The following is a 23,450-nucleotide window of genomic DNA, read 5'->3' as shown; positions in this document are numbered from 1 at the left end:
AAGAGATTTTCGCCGAAGGAGATCCACGACGACTTTGTCACGACATTGGGGAACAAGGCACCATCGTACTACATTGTGAAGGAATGGGCAGCGAACTTCAAACGCCGAATCCCGCTCAAACAGATAGAGGACACATTGGGCATTAGTCATGAAAGGGTGTGGAAAGTTATCCATGAAGACTTGGGTATGAGGAAGGTCGCGGCAAAATGGATTCCAAAACTTTTGAATGCAGATCAGAAGCTTGAACGGGTGGAGGCTAGTAAGGCAGTTCATTCCCAATTTGAAGTGGATAAGGCCAATTTTTCTTAACGGCTGATAACAGTGGACGAAACCTGGTTATATTTCTACCATCCCACGACGAAACAGCAATCGGCGGAAGGGCGCCACAGCGGTTCTCCACGTCCGAAGAAGGCTAGGACACAGCGCTCCTCTGCTAAGGTCATTGCTACGGTCTTCTGGGATTGTGAAAGAATTATATTGCTGAATTATCTTAAATCGGGTGACACCAGCAATACAACTTATTATACATCTCTTCTAGAAAAACTGAAAGCAGCACTAAAGGAGAAGAGACGTGGAAAGCTGTCAAAAGGGGTAATCTTCCTCCAGGGCAATGCGCCCTCACAAAATTCACGCCTGACATTGCAAAAATTGGAGGACCTACGGTTTCAAATATAGGAACATCCACCTTATTCGCCTGATTTGGCTCCATCAGACTTTTATCTCTTTCCTAAATTAAAAATGTTTTTAAAGGGAACGCATTTCAATGGCGCCGATGACATCATTTCTCAAACAGAGGCCTAGTTTGCAGAGCGTTCATCCGACTCCTATTTGTTTGGCCTGCAAGCATTGCAGCAACGATTTGAAAAATGCATTGCACTACAAGTGAAATATGTTGAATAAAAACACCAAGCTAAAAATTATGTGTTCATGAGCAATAATAGTTGAGAGTTTGTTTTCATTTTACTAAAAGAAATTAGTTCTTGTGTAATAAAATACGCTCTTAACTAACAGATTGTTAATTGTATTTTCCTAAATGGGACATACATACTCTTTATACGCATACCTATTGTAACAGAAACAGTTTGAGTGTAATCAATCAAATTTGTGATTCTATACCGAAATAACTAGGTGAGTAGTTGTGCAAACCGGCTTTTTTTTTTAAATTTTGTATTTTTATCCCTCTTTAAAACAAAGGTAGAGGTTCTAAATTCAACCCGTTTACGTGTATATATATATATATATATATATATATATATATATATATATATATATATATATATATATATATATATATATATATCTTGTTAGTGTGTTCACGCATAACTTCGGCATAGGTATACTGATTTTGATGATTCTCTTTCTGTTTGAAAGAGCATACTTTCCCATTGGCCCCATAAATTTCACCTCGAAGCTACACCATGAAAGATCTGAACGGCTGACAATGTAAATACTATAATTGTGTGTATGATCATGCACAATTTTAACATAGGTTCATACATTTGTTTTGATTTAGTTATTGTTTGAGAGAATATACTTTCGCGGTTCTTCCATATATGTATACAAAAATAAATAAATAAATAAATAAATAAAATAATAATCAGGATCTGACGATAGTCTTCAAGGCTACGTAGACAATGAAACCTCTCAACAGGTGATATCCTTAATATCGTGTGCATCTTTACGTATAGCTCCGTAAAGAGTAGGACAGATAACAAAGAAACATATTTGTTCACGGATGTTCCATAGATCGACCAATTATATTGGAACTTAGTATAATAATTTTAGTTTAGGTATCTAACTAAAATACTGAGCTAACGAAAAAATGAAAAAATTAAATAAGCTTAAAAGAAAATTATTATAAGAAATCGGTTACATAGTTTCAAAAATGCACTGAAAAAGCAGAAAATAAAAATGTTTAAAAAAACACTATGTAACCGATTTCAACAAAAACGTTGAAAACCAGATTATAATTCTAAAGCACTTAAAAGCAAATAATAATAATAATAATAATAATAATAATAATAATAATAATAATAATAATAATAATAATAATAATAATTTATGAATATGGTGCATAAAATTTTCGGAAGTTTGTGTCACGCCAAACAAATTAATATTTATTACGTATAAAATTAGTTTCGATGGTAATTAAACCTTGTTGGGTCAAGACACAAGATATGGTCCTAATTGAGTATTTACTCATTCGATAATAAGGTACTGTAAAACGATATTGTCCGAATTTTAATAACCTTGTTACAATCGAACTCAGATCCAAGCACAAAGAAAGCACGTGCTTTGATTATTTTACCGATATTTTTTTTATTTTACCGATTATTTTACTCAACCCTATTTGGTAAAACTGACATCTCAATATAATGGTAAATCGTCTAAAACAGTGATGGTTAAATGGAAGACTGTGGGTCGAATTTGGTCTGTAAATAAGAAAAAAAAATAAATGGTTTGCTCTCCTTTTTAAAGATTAGGAGTAAGCTCTTTCTGCAAGGTAAGGCGGATTTTTAGAAAAACTCAAATTTCATGTATTTTCAGATGTTCGTATCTTAGGCTCTAATTGACCCAGACACATTAAACAAGAAGCAGAAGACGGAGAATGCAACAAATATTTAGGAAATATATGACTTTTACTCATGCAGCAAACCTTGGCCTATGCGACATAGGCGCTGGGATCGGAGTGAGAGAGAAGTGACAAATTGCTTCCAAATTTGATTCTTATTTTGCTTGGCTCGCTGTGTGTTAGAAATCAGCTAAAATCTAATCGAGTAGCCCCTACAGTAGTGTTGTGTTGATCATGAACGATTCGATCATTATGAACGAATCATGGAGTGAATCAAATGAATTATGATTCTTTTCACAAATGAATCGATTCGTCTAATGAATCATTTGTACTTCTCATTGAATTGTTTGCTGTGATCGAAATGAATTGAGAATCACAAACTGCCAGCTTGTGTGAGACAATTGGTGAGGTTGCTTCTGCAAATGCGCTTGCAGTTCACGGGGAGTGAAAAAGAAAGAAAACCATACGCGCCTTTTCTTCCTGCTTTTGTAGATGCGTGCGATTTTTTTTTCTTTCTGCGTGGTAGGGTTGTTTTCTAGGAAGAAAGGAAGCCGCGTTGTTAGATTACTTTCAGAATAAACTTTCTTGTTGCTTGCTTCTTGTCGTGAAGTACTGGCAGTGTTGCTTAATTAGATGTAATACGATTTCGTAGTTAATTTCAACATACTCTTGATGAGCATTTATCCATTTTATTTGTAACCATACGGTTCAGCTCAGTCAATTTTAAGAAGAAAATTTTAACTTTTTAAATGAACCTCGCATAATAGTGCTTCCAAGAATTTTTCTCTCAGCCAACAAACGAATGTGTATATATGTATGTGCGTCTCAATTGCCACGGAGATCGCAGAATTCCCCTCTCCTTCCCATATTAGGAGCTAAAATCCAGCACAATGGACAAACGTCGTCTCAAAACATTCCTGTCTATGGGTTGTCATAGCTATTTTTAGCTCTTGACATCACCTAACTGCGTAGCAAACTGATTCTTTTGCTTAGCAACACGATAAGACGGAAAGAAAAGGTGCTTTAGTCTGACTTACACACACGGGGAAGCAACCACGTTGAATTTAGTGCGCGCGACTGAAATGAAAACACAAGTTGAAATAACATTTAATTCTTGTTAGTACGAAACGTAATTCTAGAACCAATGCCGTGATAATGAAGGTAACCACAATTTTAAAGCATTTGTCTACAAGTAAAAGCAAAAGTCATTACAGCGACATGGAGTAAACCAGCAGCAAAAACACTAGTTCATCAAAGGAAGATGAGAGGAGAGCAACCCGCAACCTACAGGACATCACCCCAGAATATCCAATGCAATCCACCTTCTAGTGTCAAAGTAAGTGAACAGTGCCTGTGAAAGTGAAATAATCAGTAATGTAACGAAACACAACAAATAATTCGTGTCAACCGCGACTTCCGCGTCTTTCGTATTAAATGGGCCTAAATTATTGGTTATTAAAAGTGAAGTGCCACTGGTTATGTAATATTTATTCGTAAAGTTTTAGTGTTGTGAATTAAAAGCAAAAATCCAAAAGTTGAGTATCCTTTCAAAATAATAATTATGATTTAAATTTACATGTGTTAATTTTAAGGAACAACCTAATTTATTTTTCTTTACAGCACGAGTGATTAGCGCCTATGCAACTTAGTAATTCGTACATTAATAAATTGCATCAGCGCTAAAGAATACAATTGGAGTTAACTTTGTGCCGGTTTCCCGAAACGTTCTGACCGAACTCTGAACCTGTTGTCCAGCGGCTATATGGTCAGTTTTAATGGTCGATCTAACCCACTGATAAATGTTAAAGAAGACATTCGAACGGTGGAGAGTCGAACCCCAGACCATAGTAAAAGCGTAAGCCCACTTTGGGACCGTAGGACACGAACTACGTACAGTAACAAAAGGGTTTATCCCGATAGGGAGTGAGACGTACCTGGATCGAACCCAGGACTGTAGTATATGGTTTTCTCTCACGGGAACGTACCAGGACTCGAACCCTGATACTGTCAAATATTCAGATACTGTACGTGCATTGGGTAAAATTATTTTCATCACTTTCAACTGCAGTAGCCAAAGGGGTCAATTTTAATGCTTTATAATCAACTCAAAGTACTATATTATATTCAATGTAAATACAGTACTTACACAGAAAAAGTGCAATGTAAATTATTTGTACTGTACATAATTGATTTTAAAAATGTATATGTAGAAAGACGGGACATGTATTGCATCTTTCAGTAAAAACACTTGTCCACATGGAACGAAGCTTAGTGGTACCTACTTTTCACTTTACTTCTATTGAAACATACATAAAGACACAAATAGTTTTCTGAGCTTTCATGTAAACAAGATGTGGGAGACCCGGGATCGATTCCCGGCGGAAGCTCACGTGGTTCAGATTTCATATTAATCAGTAGGTCCACGCCTCATATAGCCTCGCTGCTGAACCGGACGTTAAACTGAAAATCAACTCAACTGAAATTTAACTAACTAACGGTTTTCTCTTAGAAATGTAGACAAACACTGATGATAACAGGAGTGGCCGGGGAGAAAATCCGCCAGGCCAAGAAGTTTCTCCCGGGGCATTTCTCAGATTGAGTTTAATTGGGGTTACCAGTATTTTCGCAAATATGTGTTCATTTCTTGCTTATTGAAGTAGTAGTGGCTCAGTGGTAAAGCGTTCACGTCTGGTGGATGGGGCCCCTGGTTTTCTATTTGCGCCAAATGGGATTTATGGTGGACAAACACCATATGTGTGGATTTTCTCGGGGTTCTCTTGTTTTCGCTCAGTTCCTTCATTTCACTATTTCCTTCATTTTCATCATTATCGTTTCCTTTAGTCTACACGATGATAATCATGGAACGTAAAACTTTAAAATTTCATTTCATTTTGTGTTTATTCCTAGTCTCCCCGAGCTAAACCTTTTAAAATTACCACAATAGTATTAAATATATGTTCATGTGTAAACTCCCTCTTTTTCTCTATCTCGAAGATCAGTATCTTTTCCAGTCAAGAATAAAATAGAACATATTTTAGAATATAATAGAATAAAATAGAAATCTTGCAGTTTAACGTTCCATGTTTATGTCCATTAGCCTAAGGAAAACAAATGATTAAGGCAAGTAAATGACGATGGAAGAATAGTTGGAATGAGAGTGTGGAAGGAAAGGGGAGTACCCGATAAAACCCACGGACATGATGATGTACACCACAAACTTCCTTAGCAGAGGATCAAACCAGGGACCCCGCGCAAAGGAGGCAAGAGTTTTATCACTGAGCCACGGTGACCCCTAGGATAGAATAGAATGGACTACGAGATAACAATTTACTTTAATTAATCATCCGCATCTTCTTTACCCTACAGGGTATAACTCTGACTTACAACAACAAAAGAAATCTATTAACATGATGTGTACTTTACAAAGTTTATATGACCTGGGCAAATAATACCCACTAGAAATGAATATAACACTACAGACTCATTGTATAATGCTTTCTGTATTTAAAACCAAAAGCATGAATGCTCCCTATACAAAGCTCTATATTTTCCCCCATATTAATATGTACAGTCCGCGGCATAAAATTTGTTACAAAAATTCTAAGTCCAAATTAATAACAAACTCTTGCTCAGTTTTCTTATGCATTCCCGCAATACATGTATCAATCGATTAGTTGCTTCTAGTGTTTATTCCAACTCCTCCCCGTCCTCCACCTCTCCTTGTCTAAAGCAGTGTGTGTGACGTAGTACACTCTTTCCATTCAGCTGAAAAAGAAACAGGAATCAAGTTTACAACGTTATAGCTTTAAAACAGTCTTTTCCATTCGTTTGTTCTGAAATATTTTTAAGAGCCTAAATTAAAGGAAAGTCACACAATCTTCCCAGAGCTTCATAAATATCTTTAGTTTCATTCTTTTCTTTCTTTAAAGAGTGCAAGCTAGTAAGATGCTCCCTAAGAAATCTATGGAAATTGCCAAGAGTTCTAAAATATCTACGAACAGAAACGAGTTTTATTCAATGATTCATTGAATTTCTTTTCAGTAAGTGCAAGCAAATGTTTCAGGGGCGTCATTTGGGCAGGACAGGAGGGTGTAATTCCCCCTCTCTTGAGCTTCATAAATACGTGTTTTTTGATCAAATGTATAGTAATACACTAATAAAAAGTGAAAATCTTATGTCGCCGGAGAATCTCTTCTTCCCCCCCCCTTCCCCCGAATAAAGTCTAAAAGACACTGGTTTTACACAACAAACCTATAGAGCTACGATAGCACATTGCTAAAGAGCTTACATTTGGTTTCAAGAGTCGAAGGTTTGATCTCAATCCATATGACTTCCTGGGTGACATTGAGAGAGAGAGAGAGAGAGAGAGGTAGAGAGAGGGATTTAAGTATGGAGACAGAGAGGGATGATTTGTATACACAGATTTAGAATTGGGGAAAAAATGATTGGACAGCATTCGTATTATGACGAAAATTCTGATTTTGTGAAAGATAAGAAGGGAAGTTTTCGAACTGCGAGGATCACATTAGGCAGTTGTTGAATTAATGTGGAGAACTCTTTTTAGAGCATCAGATGATTACGAAAGGAGAGAAAGATCTTCAGAACTGAGGAATTAAGATTTTATAAAATCTGATTTCGGCGACAGGTTTCGAATCACGAACCTTGTGGTTATCGAACCATGACTTTATCCATTCTGCTACGGAGGATTCTATTACTCGTTCTCATACGTTTCCCTTAGCTGCGTTGAAAGCTACCTTAAGGGGATATTTAAAAAGTTGACTCGGTGGATGCGCCGTTCAGTTAGTACGTAAACCTCTTGTAACTTAGTTACAATGTGCAAAATGAACTTCCTCTTCTTCAGGACACTTTTTAAAGCTTTAAAATTTGTTACTATTGTTTTAATTAAGTTACACTTGATAGAACCATCTGATAAAGTAGTGCCAAGCCCTGTGCGTCATTGTCTGTTAGGTGAATGGTTAATGTAAGTTACTTTTACGTGGATGGTCCGAGCTTCCAATCAAGACCATTCTTATTGATTATTTTATTTGAGCTACGCTCATACTGTGTATTCCACAAGTTCAAGTTTGAAGTAATGTAGTCACAGCTAGTTTAATTCGAAATAATTTTCCAATATTATATTTGTTACTAAATTTACATGGCACTCCTCACTGTTTGTAGCCCTGCATAAATGCAAAATTGTTTTAAAAGTATATTTTACTTTCAAGTTTTATTGTTTTTTTAATTGTCCTTCAACTTTATTTTATAATTATTTTCTATTTCTTAATTATAACATATTTTATATTTATATTGTATTCTATGTTACACGTTTATTATTTATATTTTATGTCTTACCTTTGAAGAGGAGCTTTTGACAATTCAGAGCAGCAGGGACATACACAGGGTGCAGGCCTTTGCAACCAAGAGCTTTTGCCCCCACGAAATCACTACTTTTTTTTTTTTTTTTTTTTTTTTTTGTAAATTATATCTAATTTTAGAGATGATGATAGCAGGAGCGGATTCAGGGGAGTGCGTTCGGGCGATCACATCCCCCAGAATAGGGAACTTTTTATACTTTTTATTTTAAAAATAAAACATATCCTAAGTATTTTTCATCTTTGTATGATAAACATAAATTAAAACCTAAAGTAGATAGGCCTTACTTTCTTAAGAAAGTTAATTCTGCAGAAAAGCTACTTCTCCTTTTCTAAATTTGTTTTATCTTTTCTTTCTTTCTTTTCTTTTCTTTTCTTTTTTCTTTCGTTTTTTTGCAATCCGCTCTTACCTTGATTTGACTTCGAACTACCGCCCCTCCCAAACAATCATCCTGGATCCGCCCCTGGATGATAGACATTTTAGTAAAATATGCCCTCAATCGCTGAAATAAATTGCTGTCAAGCTTTCGATCGCTGAAATAAATTTCTGTCTACGGCCCTGCAAAACAGTGACGATTTTAAGGAGTGATCAGTTAGTAATGCCTCCCTGGAGCAACGACATTTCCCCAGAAGTCATATCTCCGATAATTCAGAATGTGATTGTGCATTATCACTTTTCACTCTCAGTGTCTTGAAACGCACCAAAAAGGAACTGTTCTGAAGTATTTACTGGTTCTCCCTATGACCCCATTTCAATATGGCCAACCTTGGACATATACACATCTGAAATATCACCTTTTATGTCAGTGATCCCGAAAACTATCCATTCGACACAAATATAGGATATTTTCGATTCTTTATTCCTGTCACCCTTCCATTGTCATCTCGAAGCCAACCAAGGCTTATTTTGGACTTAGGCAGCATCCACAGTGTCACTTTTTATCTTTGCATATGAATTCGACACCAATTTTGTTTGTATTTGACTACTTTTACATGTCACCTTCACCTCTTGGTAGGAATTTTTTCAGTATCTCGCCCCCACAACTTTGGAGAAATTTCAACCAACTAAGTATAATTATAAATTATCATCTGAAACACAACAGTACGGGTGATCTTTTTCGCAGAGGAATTCGTTAACTACTGTTTCAATATCAATGTATTGGCTTTTTTGCTCTGCATGCTGGAGATTGCCAAAGAGCTAAACTTTATTCTGTACTATTGTGCTATGAATATAGTGGTTTAATTCATTGAATACTCGCTTAGATGATGCTCTCGTCACAGGAAAAGTGAGATACAGTTATAAAAGAAAAACGAAACGAAATATTTAAGTTTTACGTCCCACGTTATGCCGACTACGCTAATGGAGACAGTGATGGTGAGAAACGAATGAAATGATTTAATGAAGAAAGTGGGAGGAAACTGGAGAAACCCGAGAAAACTCATGCACACGGTGTTTGTCCATAATAAAGTTCATTCAGTGCGAGCTGGGATCTAACCAACAACTCCATGCACCATAGGTAAAGTTATAAAAGAATAGGCGTCTAAACAAATACGGAACACTACTATCAATGAGAGTTGTATAAGATTAGATTTTTATTTATTTCATTCTAACTTGAAATTTCAATCAATCTTGATCGTCATTACTGTTCGAAATCCGGACCAACCAGTATTCCCTACTAGGGTAAAGATTAATTGATCGCCAACAGAAATCCAAAATCCTCTGTATAACCCCACATTCCATTATTCCATATACACAATTAAGAGTCCAGCGTAACCTACCAGTTAACACGTTTTCTTCTTCTTATTATTATTTTTAACACCTCAAAAATATAGGCTCATAATTGAACCACTGACTGGAAAAAGGGAATAAGTACATACAAATATTTTTTCCACTTTTAAGCTTTTCTCACCAATTGCAGTGCTACAATACAAGATTCTTTTTGTCTTAGAGTTTGTCAGTTCTTTTGCTACAATTAATCAGTTATACACGTGTTGAAACAAATACAAATACGCCTCGGGAAGGTTTTTTAGCGTTTCTGAAAACTTAGGTCTGATGTACTTATTCCCTTTTGCTGGAAATAGTTGCTGCAAATAGTTGCTGCAAGGACGTGATAAATCTTTTCGGTAGACTTCACAGTCTATAGCTCCTTCACAACTTCCTTTTCATCTACAGCTAAGTAGTTACATTTTAGACATTGAGGAAAAAGTGTGAAATTAATTAAAACCCTTCAAAGTGGAGTTATGAATCTTCAATGGACCCCATTTTGCTGTTGGCCTCGCTCAACGCACTCCCGTCACTGTTCAGGGTGCACGATGGAGTTTCTCCCTTTTAGGAATACTTTCTAAGACAGTACTAGTTTTTTTTACAGCTGTTTCAATTGAGTTGTATTTGCTAGAACTGTCGGTTAAAGGAAACAAAAGATCCTATACTCGAACACAAATCATCTCTCTAGAAGCTCTAATGGAAAACGAAACGAATCGTCGTAAACATGTTACGTTCTTGAAGAGGAAAACAGCAAAACATTGATTGCACAAACGTATAATGGTATCATTTGCTTGCAAATTTAAAACTTATAGAAGTTGATGGCTTGTTAGGTGAGGGGTTAGTGAACAGGATTTTTGTACTGGTGGTCCAGGGTTCGAATCTCGTCTGATGTTCTTACGTTTTTGTTCTTTAAGCTACACTGAGTTTGTTCATTCCAATTCTTTAAGCTTGAATTAAATCTAATACAAGTTAGTGAATTAAAAGTAGCTAACATTATTTTCAAATACGAGACGTTATTACATGCTTGTCACTAGCTCACAATACTCAACTTTGATATAAACTCTTGCAGCCTTCATTTAACTCATTTCTTGACGTGTTTTGTTACAAAACTCATGAATCGTGGCGAACAAAATTGCTTTACCAGATAATGGTGACTGCTTTGAAACCAAATGACAAGTATGAGAATTAAACGTATCATATCTGTAGTTTGGTGTGGAGAAGAAACCAAATAGCGAACGAAAGGTTTAAGAGCAACCGCGTTATTAATATAAACTATGCCAAAGATTATTGACTTATATGATTTAAAAAAATCGAAAGAAATTTTGAAAGAACGAAAAATACTAACTTAGAATTTTGTAACTGGAGGCAAGGAAATCTAATTTAAACATACTAAAACATACCATTTAGCGCATATAGAGCATGGATCTGTGCTCAAGGCGCTAGCTATGAATAATCTGGAGGTTCTCAAATCGGAACCATGTGTGAATATTTTGTTTAAATTTAGAATTTTTGGTGCTCATTAGTCGGCGATAACACACGTTTAATTGTCTTAAGGTATTTGAGTATTTTGATCTTTCAATATTTGAATGATCAAATCTTCAATAATAATACTACTACTAATAACAGTTATTATTATTATTATTATTATTATTATTATTATTATTATTATTATTATTATTATTATTATTATTATTAGCAAAGTAATTCAATAACACGTTAATATCTTTAATTATTTCTCGATAACTACTCGAACTTAAGACGTCCTCGAATCTAAGTCGCACCCCGATTTCGCTGGGCTAAATTAAAGAAAAATAGTAATATGTTATGGTTTTACTATTACTAAAGCACTCTTTGATATTGGTCATTTTCGATGATTTTATGTATCCCTCTCCCCTCTCCATGTTGGGGGCACGGTATGACAAAAATTATCCCAGGCCGGAATGTCATGTACGTTGAAAATTTGATCGAAATCTGTTGGATGGTTCAAGAGTTGTTCTATTTATTTTTATATATTAATCTCCCCTTCTCTTATCCTCTCCTATGTTCTACCGTCAAAGTGAAAATATTAAAACAAAAGTTTCTAGGCCCATCTATAAAATTAGATATCACCATCTATAAAATTAGATATATATACAAACAAAAAAGTAGTGATTTCGTGGGGGCAAAAGCTCTGGGTTGCCAAGGCCTGCATCCTGTGAATGTTCCTGCTGCTCTGAATTGTCAAAAGCTTCTCTTCAAAGGTAAGACATAAAATGTAAATAATAAACGTGTAACATAGAATACAATATAAATATAAAATATGTTATAATTAAGAAATAGAAAATAATTATAAAATAAATTTGAAGGACAATTTTAAAAAAATCAATAATACTTGAAAGTAAAATATACTTTTAAAACAATTTTGCATTTATGCACGGCTACAAACAAGTGAGGAGTGCCATGTAAATTTAGTAACAAATATAATATTGGAAAATTATTTCGAATTAAACTAGCTGTGACTACATTACTTCAAACTTGAACTTGTGGAATATGCAGTATGTGCGTAGCTCAAATAAAATAATCAATAAGAATGGTCTTGATTGGAAGCTCGGACCATCCACGTAAAAGTAACTTACATTAACCATTCACCTAACAGACAATGACGCACAGGGCTTGGCACTACTTTATCAGATGGTTCTATCAAGTGTAACTTAATTAAAACAATAGTAACAAATTTTAAAGCTTTAAAAAGTGTCCTGAAGAAGAGGAAGTTCATTTTGCACATTGTAACCAAGTTACAAGAGGTTTACGTACTAACTGAACGGCGCATCTACCGAGTCAACTTTTGGAATATCCCCTTAAGGTAGCTTTCAACGCAGCTAAGGGAAACGTATGAGAACGACTAATAGAATCCTCCGTAGCAGAATGGGTAAAGTCATGGTTCGATAACCACAAGGTTCGTGGTTCGAAACCCGTCGCCGAAACCACATTTTTTAAAATCTTAATTCCTCAGTTCTGAAGATCTTTCTCTCCTTTCGTAATCATCTGATGCTCTAAAAAGAGTTCTCCACATTAATTCAACAACTGCCTAATGTGATCCTCGCAGTTCGAAAACTTCCCTTCTTATCTTTCACAAAATCAGAATTTTCGTCATAATACGAATGCTGTCCGATCATTTTTCCCCAATTCTAAATTTGTGTATACAAATCATCTCTCTCTGTCTCCATACTTGAATCCCTCTCTCTACCTCTCTCTCTCTCTCTCTCTCTCTCTCTCAATGTCACCCAGGAAGTCATATGGATTGAGATCAAACCTTCGACTCTTGAAACCAAATATAAGCTCTTTAGCAATGTGCTATCGTAGCTCTATAGGTTTGTTGTGTAAAACCAGTGTCTTTTAGACTTTATTCGGGGGAAGGGGGGGGGGAAGAAGAGATTCTCCGGCGACATAAGATTTTCACTTTTTATTAGTGTATTACTATACATTTGATCAAAAAACACGTATTTATGAAGCTCAAGAGAGGGGGAATTACACCCTCCTATCCTGCCCAAATGACGCCCCTGAAACATTTGCTTGCACTTACTGAAAAGAAATTCAATGAATCATTGAATAAAACTCGTTTCTGTTCGTAGATATTTTAGAACTCTTGGCAATTTCCATAGATTTCTTAGGGAGCATCTTACTAGCTTGCACTCTTTAAAGAAAGAAAAGAATGAAACTAAAGATATTTATGAAGCTCTGGGAAGATTGTGTGACTTTCCTTTAATTTAGGCTCTTAAAAATATTTCAGAACAAACGAATGGAAAAGACTGTTTTAAAGCTATAACGTTGCAAACTTGATTCCTGTTTCTTTTTCAGCTGAATGGAAAGAGTGTACTACGTCACTCACACTGCTTTAGACAAGGAGAAGTGGAGGACGGGGAGGAGTTGGAATAAATACTAGAAGCAACTAATCGATTGATACATGTATTGCGGGAATGCATAAGAAAACTGGGCAAGAGTTTGTTATTAATTTGGACTTAGAATTTTTGTAACAAATTTTATGCCGCGTACTGTACGACAGTAAGAAGTTGAATATAAATTGTTATAACTGCTCATATCCCGTGAAAATCTTACGGAGTATATTTCAACAAAATATTACCTCGAAAACTGAAGTTGACACAAAAAACGTGGAGATTGCAACAGTTTTAGTTTTGCTTTCTCTAATATGAAAGCAGGATGCAAAAATAACAACAATGAGAATATAGCAACAGCATATTATTGAAACTTCATAATTGCACTGAAGCTTAAGAGTTCCCGAGCCACTCCAATCACCCCAATACAACGCTGGCCGTGTCATGTGGCAAAGATGATACACGAGGTTGTACTTCCTCACAAGGAATTTATTAAGTTGCGCAGAAAAGAAGTGCAGTAGCCCAAGGGATTCATATGATCGAATAATTCCCACTCAATTCATATGATCGAATAACTCATAGCGCAAAAGAGATGCGCGGAAATCTAACTGATTCAATGAGCGAATCATTCTCAACCAATTCACTTGCGCAAAAGGAATGCGCGGACGACCAATTCATATGAAGGAATTAAATGATCGAATCATTTTAATGAATCAAAGTAAATGAATCAATTCTCCCAAATGAATCGTTTTGCCCATTACTACAATACACTGTTACTCACTGGACGAAATAAAATATTATTTCAAATTATTTTCAAAAATATATTGATTATTAATGTGTATCATATATTGGAAACAGGCATTTTGTGATAGCTGATTTATATATACATTCATAGCGAAGAAGCTTATACAACTAATATAATAACTTTGCTGAAGAGCAGCTATACCCCTTAAAATATTATTTTTTAGAATTATTTTCAAATGGATAAAATAATAAAGAGTTGTCCCATCTAAACGTTATGAAATTAATTACACATATCAAAATGGATACTGTACTGAAGTTTTTGTTGTATATAGGAGTTTAAGAATATAGGACACACTTACAAAGCATTTATTACGTTTCTTGATGTTGATATGTCTTTTATTTAGTAACTTATTAATTACAGGCGTTACACCTTATTATTGTATCCTGACTTATTCAAAGCATTTACATAATTAATAATTTTCTTTTTGAATCCCTATAATCCTTTGCTGTGTCAAGTCTATCGACATTCGAATATTAGAATGGTGGTGAAAGGATATCAAATTCTCTATATTGGAGAATGCTGAAGACAACTAGGTCTGTGTCACTTACCTTTGAAAAAGTGTTTTTATTTATTTTCTTCCATGGTTTCTCTTTAATCTTAATTTCATTGAAAACCCTTCACGCTATCAAGATTGTTGTGTAACTATTTATGAATAATTAACTAGCATCAATTACCCGCTACGCTGAATTAAATTAACAAAAAAAAAAAATAGTAATATGTACCATTAGTCGGTCACTTTTTACTATTACTAAAGCGCTCTGTGATATTGGTCATTTTCGATGATTTTTATGCTTCTCTCCTATCCTATTCCCCATGTGGCGTGGCTGAATTTAGATTTAAACGGTATCGGAAGTGCCAATGTTCTTCATAGCGACCTAAGAAACTATAGATTAAACACTAATATCGGCAACTTTCGAAGTTGCACCAGCAAAGTAAAACAATAAAATTCATCACAGGGCCGAATCTCATCGATGTTGAAAATTTGATCGAAATCGGTCGGGTAGTTTAAGAGTTATTAAGCTTTGCTTATTTTTTATATCTCTCCTCCCTTCCCCCTTCCGTCAAAGTATATGATAAAAAGCATCCCACGTCCGAATCTAATCCATGTTAAAGATTTGATCGAGATCCGTCAGGTGGTTCAAGAGAATGAAGTCACCAAGACAGTCATTTTCATTTATTTTTTACACATATATCTCCCCCCTCCCCCACTAAGTTGCACCGTCAAAGTAAAATAATAAAAGTTATCCCAGACCCGAACCTCATTTATGTTGAAAATTTAATCAAGATCGATTGGGATGAAAATATAAGAATATGTTTTTTTTTTTAATTCTGCAGAAAAACGGTTTTAGTGGCAAAAGCCCCCACCCAAAATTTTGAAAGTTGACGCCCGAAAGGCAAGAAGAAGGGCACTAAAGTAGATGAAATTGTGAACAAATATTGTAGACGTAAAATGAGGGAATACGGGTTTCGTATTTTCCTGGAAAAAACGGTTGAGTTTTTCACGGGCCCCTCCAAACCTTTCATCTCGAAATATTAAAAGTGCTAACACTATGTCAGAAGTGCCTAATGGACATGAAGAATCGGGACAAACCTCTGTGTAGGGACATAAGCAAAAAATAAATGAATATGGGTTTACCATTTTCTGCGGAAAAACTGTTTTAGGGGCAAAATCCCCCACCCAAAATTTTGAAATTTGACATCCGAAAGGCAAGAAGAAGTGCACCGAAGTGAACGAAATTGTGCACAAATATTGTAGAGGTAAGATGAGGGAATATGTGTTTCGTATTTTCCTGAAAAGAAAAAATCTATTCCATGGACTGAGGCGTTGGGTGGCGGAAGGAGTGGACCGAAGCGAACGAAATTGTGTATAGATATTGTATATGTAAAACAAGGCTGCCGTGTTTCACAAGTGTACCCATCCGATTTCTTTTTTCAAATTTGGCAGATTAATAGTAAGCACAATAGCGTATTTTATAGTTTTTCAGGAGGCGCCTTTAACCCTTACAATTTTTCCGCATAGAGAAAAACTCGTGTCGATTTATTTCCTGTTTGCTGTTGATGTGACAAATTTGAAGCATATCAGAAGGGGACACTTGAGAAACACGAAAGGCCTTATTTTACATACGATTTTATTTCCTTCGGTCCACTCCTTCCTGCGCTACTACGGTAAAATTTACTTTTTCTTGGAGGGGGCCTTGCCTTCAACATTGTTTCTCCACACAAATTAAAACACGTTTCGTTTATTGTTCTGCGAATTGTCCCTATACTAAGTTTCGTTGTAATTCTCCATATTCTTTAGGAACTTCTGACGTATACTTATTTGCACTTTTGATATTTCGTAATCAATGGTTTAAAAGGCCTGTGGCCCATCCTACCTTTATTTTTTCAGGAAAATACGAAACACATATTCTCTTATTTTACGTCTACAATATCTGTACACGTTTCATTCACTTTTGTTAACTTCTTCTTGCCTTTCGGGCGTCAAATTTCAAAATTTTGGGTGGGGGGTTTTGCCTCTAAAACCGTTATTCCGCAAAAATAGTATTCATTTATATTTTTCGTATTGTCATTACACAAAGTTTCCTTGCATTTTTTCATGTCCTTTACATACATCTGACATAGTGTTATTAGCCCTTTTGATATTTCGTGATGAAAGGTTTGGAGCGGTCCGTGCTCCACCTAACCATTTTTTCCAGGAAAATACGAAACACGTATTCCCTCATTTTATGTCTTCAATATCTGTGCACAATTTCATTCACTTCAGTGCAGTTCACCTTGATTTTCGGGCGTCAAATTTCAAAATTTTGGGTGGGGGCTTTTACCCCTAAAACCATTTTTCCGTAGAAAATAAGAAAAACACGTATTCGTTTATTTTATGTGTAGCATCTACCTGCGAAATTTTATCAAAATCGGAGTGTTACACTTGGGAAGAATTACTTGTCAGACAGACCCGGTATGACTGGAACACGACGAAATATTGTCCTACACATGACAAGTATATGTGAGAAGGCCAATCTAAGTCTTGAAACACGATTCTCTCCTCTTTTTGTCTCCTCACTAAATATATAATTTTCCTATTCTTTGTTGTTTGCGTCTGAGTGTGTCAAAGCAATGCACTGAAAGATAACTACAAGGTTTATCAGAGCATAAATGCGTAATAATCACAGAAAATATAAACTGTATGTTTTTCTTACAAGTGATCGAGCGAACCAAATGAAACTAGATGTTTAGACTATAAAAGTTGTCATTGATCACAATATCACACCGAAAGACAGAAATGTTTTATTTTAATTTTAGGTTTAGGGCTCCTTTCAATAGCGAGGCCATATGATACGTGCACATACAGCTTAACATGAGATCCGGATCACGTGAGCCCCTACCTGGAATCGAGCCTGTATGTCCTACGCGAAAGGCGAGTATGCTAACCGCTTATCCACTTAAAAGGTCAAGGAAAGCAAAGAAAGGAATGTTCGAACTTGAGTAATGAACACCACTCATCAATTATTAAATGCTGCAGTAATGATGCAGAGGTGACATTTCGGCTACTTTTTGGTCTCGCGTCCCAGACAAAAGTCATGATCCAAGTGACTCGGTGTCCTATATAAATCATTCCATCACTGATATATAATAAAATATGGGCGATGGTGTTTCCTGTTTAATAGATGTCTCCCTCATTATAGTTACTTCATCCAAAGATTCGCTTTTCTCCCTCTTTTGATTTTTCCGTTATCAGGGTTGAACATTATAAATGATGCACCCTGTAGCTATCTATCTATATCTATATAGCCTATATAAAGGATGTAAAGAGTTATATACAAACAGCTGAAGATTAAAAGTGAGAGGAATGTTATAGGGCACATTGAAAGGATCGGTTATGTTTTTCATAGAAGGTCCCCTACCATCCGAAATTGCAGGGTCACTCAAAATTTTTATTATGGAAATATGTGGCCGAGCACATCATTGAAAACTGGAAACATGATAAAACAAAGCACTTTATTTAGTGACAGTTGGTCCTGTGGGGCAGCGTTTATATAATATATATATTCCAGGGACACACAACCTCATGTATTAGGATTGTTATACCTACTTATTTGGGTATTACACCTTGGTTTTACAACTGCCTCGAAGTCAAATTGCTATTTCAAACTCCATCGTTTTTTCTTTAATTAGATTGAACAACAAAAATAAAGGTTAAAAAGAAATTCAGAGAGAATGTTCAAATTTCCACGTAGCCCATACGATAATTTGTGCTATGAAGTAAATGGTTAACGGAGACATCTATACTTAGTCCATATCAGTAATAATATTTTTTCTGCTCTGGACTCGTATTTCGTATTTCACAACGTTCAATCATAGCCATTTCATAAACAGTGCTTTCCAAGGTTGCCAACCGTCCCGATTCTGTCAGGACTGTACCGATTTCTGACTTATTTGTCCCGCGTCCCGATCGGACACTCTTCGGGGCGCATATTGTCCCGATTTCTCGATTTTCAAAGTTAATATTTTACTGGGTCATTTTTACAAAAAAAAAAAAAAAAAAAAAAAACAGCTTATTCTTTTGCACCCACAGTTTTATGTATAGAATCAATTTATCAAATTTGTTTTAATTTGACTCATGAAAAAATGAGGTAGCAGCTCGTTTTTAATTTGTAGTTATTCACTAATTGGACAAGAAAGTTTTATTTTCGTTCTATTGTTCGTATTTACTGCTGTTTTGACATGAAATTTGCCACATACATATCTTTGCCGATTGTATACATACTAACATTGTAAGAAATACTGGGCAAATTCGTTATCAATTTTTTTTTTTTAAGTTCACTAATTGTTTTGAGTTGATAATCCAGCCGATTATGACGATAGTATATTCCATGCAGGAAAATAAAAAAAAAATAAGGTGCCGCATTCATTCAGGTTCGTGTTATTCAGCTGATTATTTACATAGTTTCCAACAACTCGCCGTGCGTGTAGCCATCTCAGGGGGGTCTCCAACACCGATAGTCCCGTCCGATTATTACTTAAGAAAAGTTGGCAACTCTGGTGCCTTCCACTACAAAATAGCTTTTTGAGTATATATTCAATGATACATTAAGTGACATACTTTTCCATTTAAAATCTTCGACTGATCCCCAGTTCCTCATGTAGGGGAGGCCTGTGGGAAAAGCCACTTTCATTGCAATGCGGCCTATGAAATTTCCCTGCCTGTTTTTCTTCAGCCATTAAGCATTAAACGTTTTGCCTGACGGGAAGAGCTCATATTTAAGTGGTGGCCATGTCTTAAACGGCGCTCCTCACGATAAAATGTTCCTACAAAAGTCACTTGCTTCTTCATTGTATTATAAACGATGTATCAAATGACATATCTTCCCATTAATTATTTTCGTGTAACTCTCAGTGCCCCATGATGTGAGTTCTATTGGAACAACAGCACTTGAACTCCCTCGTGGCTAAGCGGCTAGCGTACGCGTCTTTGGCGTGGGAGACCCGGGTAGGATTCTCGGTGACAACCCATGAAGTTTGGGTCCCACGTTAAGTTGTAGGTCCACGTCTCAAATAACCTCCCTGTTGAAAGGGATGCTAAACTCAAAATCAAATCAAAAATAGTACTCTCCTTATAATATCTCACTTTTTGTTTTGTCTCTTTTTCTTCAGCCGTTTATGATTAATAAACATTGAACATTTTATTTGACTGTGCAGGAACTCATACTTAAATTGTGGCCATTTCGTTAACGATACTCCACACGAAAAAAAAAAAAAAAAATGGTTTTCAATGATGTATCAAATAACATACCTTTCCATTTAAAACCCCCGAGTGTTTATGGTGATGGTAAATATTACTCTCTATTCAATGTGCTCCATGATATTCGAAAGCATACGGATATATTCAAATTACGTGAAGAAACATGAATTGAATCTAAGTGAATAAGTGAAATCATCAATAAAACAATCGATCACAACATAAAATTGCAAAATTGCGGATGAATTGAAACTCTCTGTGAAGGAGTGAGGGTTGGGCTATGGATATTACGCTCAAGGTTATAATTTCTTCGTTGGGCTGTACATTTGCGTTTTCAAACTTGATATAACCAATAACTAAATAAATAAATAAATGGAAGAAGTACAAACATAATAATAATAATAATAAATAAATAAAAACTTCTACAATAACCAGAAGAAAGAGAGATGAAAGTGATGTCACAAATCAAAATAACAAAGAAGAATCAAGTAGGAAGTGAAATCTAGAAACGAAAAAAAAAATCATCTTGTAACAAGATATTACGTCACGGTGTTGTTTCTTGCTTTTTCCTATTTAAAAAAAAATCCATTCTTTTGTGTATTTGTGTTGGTAACACCGAGAAAGGACATGCTACTTGGTGATTAACGTTCTAGGTCATGTCCTTTTTTGCAGTCAGAATAAGAAAAGGAATTGCACTCTTGAAAAAGTACTGAAGGAAGAGGAAGGTTCAGATTCCAGTGCATGTCCTGGTTTTCTTGTCTTATTTGCCTTGACAGTGACAGTGATATAACGCGAAAGGTGTGACTAAGTTCTTTTATCAATGAAAGTAGATCAATATGCTTATAATTATTAGAAGTATTAGAGATGACTCATTCGGAGATTATCCGTTTTGCATAAGTAAGTGTAGTGTTCTCTACTCAGAAATAGGGCTGACAGAATTTTCAGAAAGACAGAAGGAAGGAGATTTTATGATTTTTAGGAGAAAAGGAAAATCTATGATATTCAGAATTCACATATCTTCTTCTTTCTCAAGTCAAGCATAGGTTGGCGGACAAGATGAAAATTTTAAAACCTTTCTCTCTCTTGGGAGAGCTGTTTTATACTCCAAGGTCTCTTCTTCATAACTGCATTTAGATATTCTATCCTTGGTCAGTAGTTGTGGGCAAACTACTCGCCCATATTAATGAGGCACTTTGGCGATAATTTTGACATTTTAGCACTTCCTAATGCACACGTTTAAAAAAAAAATGGATACACCCTTTTACGCATACTAATGACACATAATGTATGCAGGTGCATCCGGAGGTAACATGACATATAATAAATGTTTCCGGTCAAAAGAAATGTTAATGGGACAAGCAGAATACAGAAAAAACCTTTCGGAAATAAAATATGCAGATCACACACGTAGAACAAGGTAATTCATTAATATTCAGCACAAGTAACGCGACAGCTGCTGCTGGAGAATTTTCTAGAAATTTGGATCGTTGGTATGGGATATCACGTGATGGACGAAACATATTAAATAGCCAGTGTTTTTTAGTGAAAAGGAGTTATAGATTGGTTTTAAAGCATGGATTCACCGAACTCTTTGAATTTTAGTACAAGAGGTGAAAGTGATCTCGCAGAATCATCATCTTTGCCGGGGACAGAGGTTTTATCCCAACCGGTGGTGAGCCCGCACTTTCCGCCACTGGAAACAGAAGTTACCCCGTCTAAAGTGGATGTATTACCGGGAACAGAAGTTTCATCCCAACCGGTGGTGAACCCGCAACTTCCGCCACAGGAAACAGAAGTTACCCCGGCCAACTTGGATGTATTACCGGGAACAGAATTTTTATCCCAACCGGTGGTGAGCCCGCAACCTCCGCCACTGGAAACAGAAGTTTTCCCGTTACTTGATGTGGATCATGAAATAGAAGAATATCCCCCTACACCTTCACCAACAGTGAGTAATTCCCCGGTGGAGAATTGGGAGTTGGAAGAATTTTTGAATTTGCCATGTGAGTGTACTGTGGAACGTACATCATTGGATTGTATAAAAGACTGTATAATATACTGGAAACCAGACGATATTTGTATTTGTTTTGCTTGCGGGTTCGGAGACGGCAGTCAATGGACACATGATTGTTTGGTGTTGGATACGGAATCTCTTGAACGGAAAGCTATAGATGCTGTAACGAAATTTGAAGTTCGTGAAGAATTATTATCAATTTACAGAAAAAAGCATGGACAGCCTTTTGCGATGATATGGAATTTCATTGAACGTTTCCGAGATCTTGTGTGGGACTTTGAATACAGACCCATTCTATTAAAAATTTTACTAGAAAAAGATTATGGGAAATACGTGGACATATGTTAAATTGTGTATTGTTTGATTTCCTTTTATTAGTAATCATGTATTGTGATAGTGAGAATTGTGGACAAAACATTAGTGAAAATTGTGTGTTAGAAACGATAACTGTATACTTACGCTCAAATGGAATAAGTGGTATGCAGCATAATCCTGGAACTTTTCTTGAAAAGCACTTGTTGAATGATAAGACTTTAGTAGAACTCTTTGAAATTTTTCATGAACGGCATCGTGAAATTTCAATCACAAACTTTATGTTAAAAACTGGTGAATGTTTAAAAAATACTGAATTTATTGGACAACTTATTCCAGTTGTCATGGAACGTTCGTGTGAAATTTCAGTTTGCCATAAAATGTATATTGTAGACATACAGGGATTTAAGATTTCCCCGAATGAATTTGTGATACGTGAATTTTGTCTTACTGCGTGTGATGATACTTTAAATTTTCATTGTTTAGTAAAAGTACCATGTGAATTTAACGATTTACCAATAGGTTGCCAAAAACAAATCGATTGGCTTACAAACCACTTGCATGGCTTGTCATGGTCTAGTAAGACTGGCTATCTCGTATCACATATTCGGAATATTATGTATGATTTTTGTGCATTAGATGCAACTTTCCTTTGTAAAGGTGGGGAAAAATCCATTTGGATAAAGAAAATCTTTGCGTTAGCAAACGTTGTGGATCTGGAAAGAAAAGGTTGTCCACCATTAGCAGAATTACAAGGTACCGTTTGTAATGAAATTTGTTCATTTCATAAGCAAGTAGAATCAAAATCGGCATGTGCATATCGAAATGCACAACAATTGAATTATTGGTGGAAAAATGAGCGATCCACAACCCTTACTAAGGGCATAGCAAGTTTAATGTTTTCATTGTAATCTTAAAACAATTGTAAGGAAGATATATTTTATGGAGAAATAAAAATATAAAAGTTTAAAAAATTGGTATTTATTTATTTCTAAAAATCTACA

At 35.6% G+C, this 23,450-nt stretch overlaps 1 protein-coding gene across 3 annotated transcripts in view; it reads left to right on the top strand.

Moving 5' to 3' along the window:
• The first annotated feature begins 3,585 nt into the window (after positions 1–3,585).
• Positions 3,586–23,450, top strand: part of LOC145695036 (uncharacterized) — a 229,282-nt gene continuing 209,417 nt past the window's right edge. For all 3 annotated transcript variants that reach the window (XR_014133106.1, XR_014133105.1, XM_081771865.1), the window contains exon 1: positions 3,586–3,908. Coding sequence is in view for 1 of the 3 variants with exons in the window: in XM_081771865.1 (XP_081627991.1) it covers positions 3,834–3,908 (75 nt within the window). In the remaining 2 variants the exon portion in view is untranslated. The remainder of the gene's footprint in view (positions 3,909–23,450) is intronic.

Source organism: Thermobia domestica, chromosome 9 (genome assembly GCF_964235325.1).
Source record: "Thermobia domestica chromosome 9, izTheDome1.hap1.1, whole genome shotgun sequence".
Taxonomy (NCBI): Eukaryota; Metazoa; Arthropoda; class Insecta; order Zygentoma; family Lepismatidae; genus Thermobia; species Thermobia domestica.
This window is presented reverse-complemented; position numbering and strand designations above follow the sequence as displayed.